Raw genomic sequence first — 4,516 nt, forward strand, 5'->3', positions numbered from 1 at the left:
GCTTCTTCTACTTGCCAATTAAACTTTTGAATTGAAGAGATGCCACTATCATCCTCTCCCAAAGGACGATATGGATTTGAATATACTAAAGGGCTCAAGCTACCCTAGGATTTCTCCCCTCTGACAACCTTCCCCACTTGACTCACTTCTTTCTAGCTTCATCCTTAGTTTGTTTAAGGTTCCGTTTCCCTTTTTCCTTAACCCAATCCCCTCTCGAATGCCCCTTCTCCTCTTCAGTAGCTTTCTCTTTACCTTTCCCTTCCTCCACTTGAACAGTAATAGGTTGAGACATTCTTAACACTAATTTCACCCTGGGGGGTCACTTAGTGTATCACGTGCATTCAAGGCTTCTTTTATAAATGCCTATGTAACCTATTTTTAGCATTTCCTTACATCCCCTCTGTAAAATTTTATAAAATTTATAAATCCCATAATGTAATTATATTTTTTTCCTAGAGGAATTTTAAAAGTACTTTTGGAGTCACTTTGGAGGTAATACGAGACTCAGGACGGAAGATATCTACATCATGTGCATTATTTGAATCTGCACATGGAAGAGAGGTACCAGCTGCATAGGCAGCACCCAATGCAAGTTCGACTCCTAGTAGTGCCAAAAGAATAATAGAAATAAAGACTAAACAAGACAAAAGCATGTGTGCATTAAACCAAGACTAAAGAAGTGTGCGAAGTCACTTGACATATGCAAGTCATCCCCACGGCTAAATAAAGTAGCGAGCCTCTCCCCACACATTCAGCAACAGACTTTCCTTGCCCAAGTCCAACCCTCAAATACACATCAATTTAGCTAGCATTCAACACTCAGTTCAGCTAGCATTCATCACTGAGTTAGCCACCATCTGCCCCCAGTCAAAGCATTCAAATCAGGGAACACCTTTGGAAGCCATCTATCAACAATCTTCCACCACATTTGGCATCATCTCAAGGTTGCCTAGCCTCAACCATCATCCATGCAGCAGCTGCAGAAGGTAACCACAGTTCACGCAGTCAAAAAAAAGTTCCCTCATGGAGCAATACAAAGTTTGCACCCGCATGGAGGAGCACTCCTAGAGCCTCCCGCATAAGCAGTAGCCATAGTAGCTACATCTACCAGCCATTTTGTATCTATTTGACACTTTGTTTGTAAAGAGGATATTCTAATGCTAGAGTTTTATACTTACCACCTTCACCACACACATTGATACCGCACATACTGCAACCAAATAGTTCAAAGCCTTGTTAGTGGTGCCAAAATTACATACCAACCAAGGACCAAGGTTAATGATATGATGATAGAAATGCATGGCTTGTTAGCCAATCCTTCCTATTTTGCCAGTCAACCAGCCAAAGATTCAAGATAAATAGTAACTTCAAAAAGATAATTGAATATGACTTACTTGTTCAGATGAGTCAAAAGGTGTTGCTGCATTTCAGCTAGACCTTTTCTGAGATTTTTATGTCGGTTCAACCCAATAGTTGCAACCTATCAAGTGTCCAAAATTGAGGATACAAGAGAAGGAAAAGAGACGAATCTTCCAACAAGATACATGGGAAGAATATGTAAAATCACCAGACTCTATTGATAGTCTAAATGTCCAAACTCACCTTTACATGAACTGCTTCAATCCCGCTTGAAATATTCGTTCCAATAAGATGGGGAGGAAATATCTCTCTAAAACTTCTTTCCATGAGTATTTTGAAAACCCCAAATGCAGTGCAGACCATCAAATGCAAAGGCAAGAAGATACCAATTAATCACCATTTGCTATAGTAGAGCGGTCTGGTCCTGTTTCCAAAGACACGCCAGAGAGACTATGTTCAATCTGGAGTAAACGTTCTCTACTCTGTTCCTCTGGTAATCAGACAAGATTTCACATGTAACCCGAGAAAACCCCTCTTCACTTCCTTGAGTAACAGAAATAGATCTTCCACTACAATTTGTGATGGCGTACCTAAGCTCTTGAGCTCTGGTCAAATCAAGTAAAAAACAGTTATGAAGTCTTGAGGGAAGCGATCCATTACGAGGTAAATATGAATTTCCTTTTCCCTCTCAAAACAAGATAATGTGTAATGTGAAGGAAGAAAATAAAGATATGCTACATCTACTAGGAACCTAGAAGGGGGAGAGAGAGAGAGAGAGAGAGAGAGAGAGAGAGAGAGAGATGAAGAGAACCTTGGATTCATCGACGGAATAATGGCAATCCCATACATTAAGAAGTAGGCTATGACATTCGACCTGCTCCAAACAGACAATGAACAAAGACACAAGCTGAGGGTGTCAAAGAAATGCATCCAACAAGAAGCGATCAAGCAAGCTGAAAGAAAAACACCAATGCAATCTCTGCAACAAACATCTTACTGTCTCATACATGAAGCTATCCAGTTCATCAACCGAGTCATCGAGGGGAAGCAGATTGGCAAGCGCCACAATCTGCAAAAACACGATTGCAAAGTGAAAGCACACACATCTCCATAAGAATGATCATTTTTCTATACCACAAATAAGGCGCCAAATCAGGAAGAGAATGGGAGACCTCGTGACCATAATCAAGACAACACATCATGGCGTAACGACTGTCTTTATTGCCACTCACCATGGTGTAACACCAGAGCCACGACCTTCATGGAAATGGAGGGCGGAGGTGCAGAGCTCGGGAGGAAGGGATGTGGAAATCAGAAATCCTAATCCCAAGAGAGTAAAGGTTCAAAAGGAACCCAGGGTAACCTCATTAGAGGTTGCAGGTCTCCATAGCTGCACAGAGACAAAGTGGAAGAGATGAACAAGATGAAAACAAATAGCAAAAATACACAATAACTGAATTTTCTTTTGATGGGATTGGGTTGTTGTGTACAGAGTGAAGTCTCTTAATACAGAGAGAGTTAGTTACAAGGTTGTTAGATCCTAATGGACAAGTGTCGAGTGTATGTCTGAATGCATGGGTGTGACCAACCTGCATGAATGGTGTAAACCATACTCCAACATTCCCCTTGTCTAAAACAAAACAGTGGTTTTGTGCAAAGTTCATGCATGCTATAAGTTGCAAATGTATGTTACAATGCTTGCCTAGATCAAAAGTGGCATGTCTATGCGATGAGTGTATGTCAGGGAAGACCTCAATAGTAGCTTCATCTTCATCTTCACACGCGATTGCGGGCGCAGTTTTGGTGTGTTGGTGTTGCTTGTGGAAGCACGATCAATTCGATGAAGAGAAGAGGACACCAAATATTTCCCCCACTTTGTATAAGTGAAAGAACGAAATGCCATAGACAATAGGTGCTGAGCGTGAATGTTGCTTGTCCAGGCGGCATACGGGATGTTGTTAAAGATACCTCCGGGTCAAGGTCGAAGTGGTCATGCAATGACCGGAAAACAACATGTCCAAAAAATGAGAGCATCAAGAGATGTAGGATGGCTAACCAGCTTACCTTTGGATGGGTTGGGGAGTGGAGTGAGGGTGAGGGTGACGTTGACGCCAAAACAGGGCCCGAAGAGTTGGCAAGGTAGCCAAGAGTTATGGCTGAATTTGTTGATTCGACTGCAACACAAGTAAAAGGAAAACCAAAAGAACCCGAAACCAAAGGATCAGGTTTACACACGATCTCTCACCAGAGATGAGGATAGATTCTTCCTGTCTCATGTAGAAGGGAGAGCCAAAGTAGAAGCTAGGGTGTGCTACGAGAGCGAGGTTTTCATTGTCTCACCAGAGATGAGGAAAGATTCTACCTCTCTCTTGTAGAAGGGAGAGCCTAAGTAGAAGACGGGGTGTGCTGTGAGAGTGAGGTTTTCATTGTAAAAGGCAACAGAGGTGAGGGCATGCGTTCTAAGATTGAGAAGCAGGGCAGGGTCTGCACTGACCGTATGCAGGCCAATGAAAAAAACCTGTGTCGAGGTTTCAGAAATGAGGCCGGCTGAGTGGGTAAGGCCAAGAGGTAATGCATACAAGGTGGTTATGGATGCCGCCTTTACAAGTTCAGGGCATGCAACAGAGGCTGAACTGAGGGCTAGATTAGGCCCTTGAAGAAACTTTGCACCATCAGGAAGTGCAGGATAAGGGTGTAGATACAAGCAAATATGAGTAGAGGTTCTGAGCGGCCTGCTTCTTTTGCAGTGAGAAGATCATAATCTCACGTGTTGAGTTGAGGATCATCATCCTCTGCAGGAGCAATGGGGGCAGAGCTTGCCTCAATTGTAGAGGCTTGAAGAGGGCTTCGTGGCCTCAGAAGAACAAATGGGCTCAGAATAAAGCATGCAAATATCGGCCTCCACTGTGGGAGAGCATCAGGTGCACCAGGTTGGAAGAGGCCAGGGGCGTTGTATGCTAGGCCTGATTTGCCGTCCATGTGGCTAGGGTGTAAAGAGATCCGGGTGCGTGGGCTGTACCTGCAAGAAGGTACGAGGGGCCCCCTCTGTAGGGAGATGCTACATGCAGAGTTAGGACTAGCAGGTACGAGAGCACAAAAAACCAGAGATTTGGTTGCCACATCATCCAGGTGGTTCACCCAAAAAAGGGTGTTAAAG

The 4,516-nt window shown here is 43.5% G+C and overlaps 1 protein-coding gene across 1 annotated transcript; it reads right to left on the bottom strand.

The window, feature by feature from the left end:
• Window positions 1-641: 641 nt before the first annotated feature.
• Window positions 642-4,250, bottom strand: LOC147620696 (uncharacterized). Its single transcript, XM_086825453.1, has 8 exons — window positions 3,111-4,250; window positions 2,592-2,749; window positions 2,367-2,428; window positions 2,171-2,233; window positions 1,603-1,964; window positions 1,395-1,480; window positions 1,179-1,210; window positions 642-977 (listed from the first exon to the last, which is right to left on the bottom strand). Exons 5-8 carry the CDS (start codon window positions 1,720-1,722, stop codon window positions 940-942), a joined length of 276 nt encoding a protein of 91 aa, XP_086681579.1. The 5' UTR covers window positions 1,723-1,964; window positions 2,171-2,233; window positions 2,367-2,428; window positions 2,592-2,749; window positions 3,111-4,250; the 3' UTR covers window positions 642-939.
• Between the last annotated feature and the right edge of the window lie 266 nt (window positions 4,251-4,516).

Source organism: Cibotium barometz, chromosome 31, assembly GCF_041138505.1.
Source record: "Cibotium barometz isolate CiBa-2024 chromosome 31, ASM4113850v1, whole genome shotgun sequence".
NCBI lineage: Eukaryota > Viridiplantae > Streptophyta > Polypodiopsida > Cyatheales > Cibotiaceae > Cibotium > Cibotium barometz.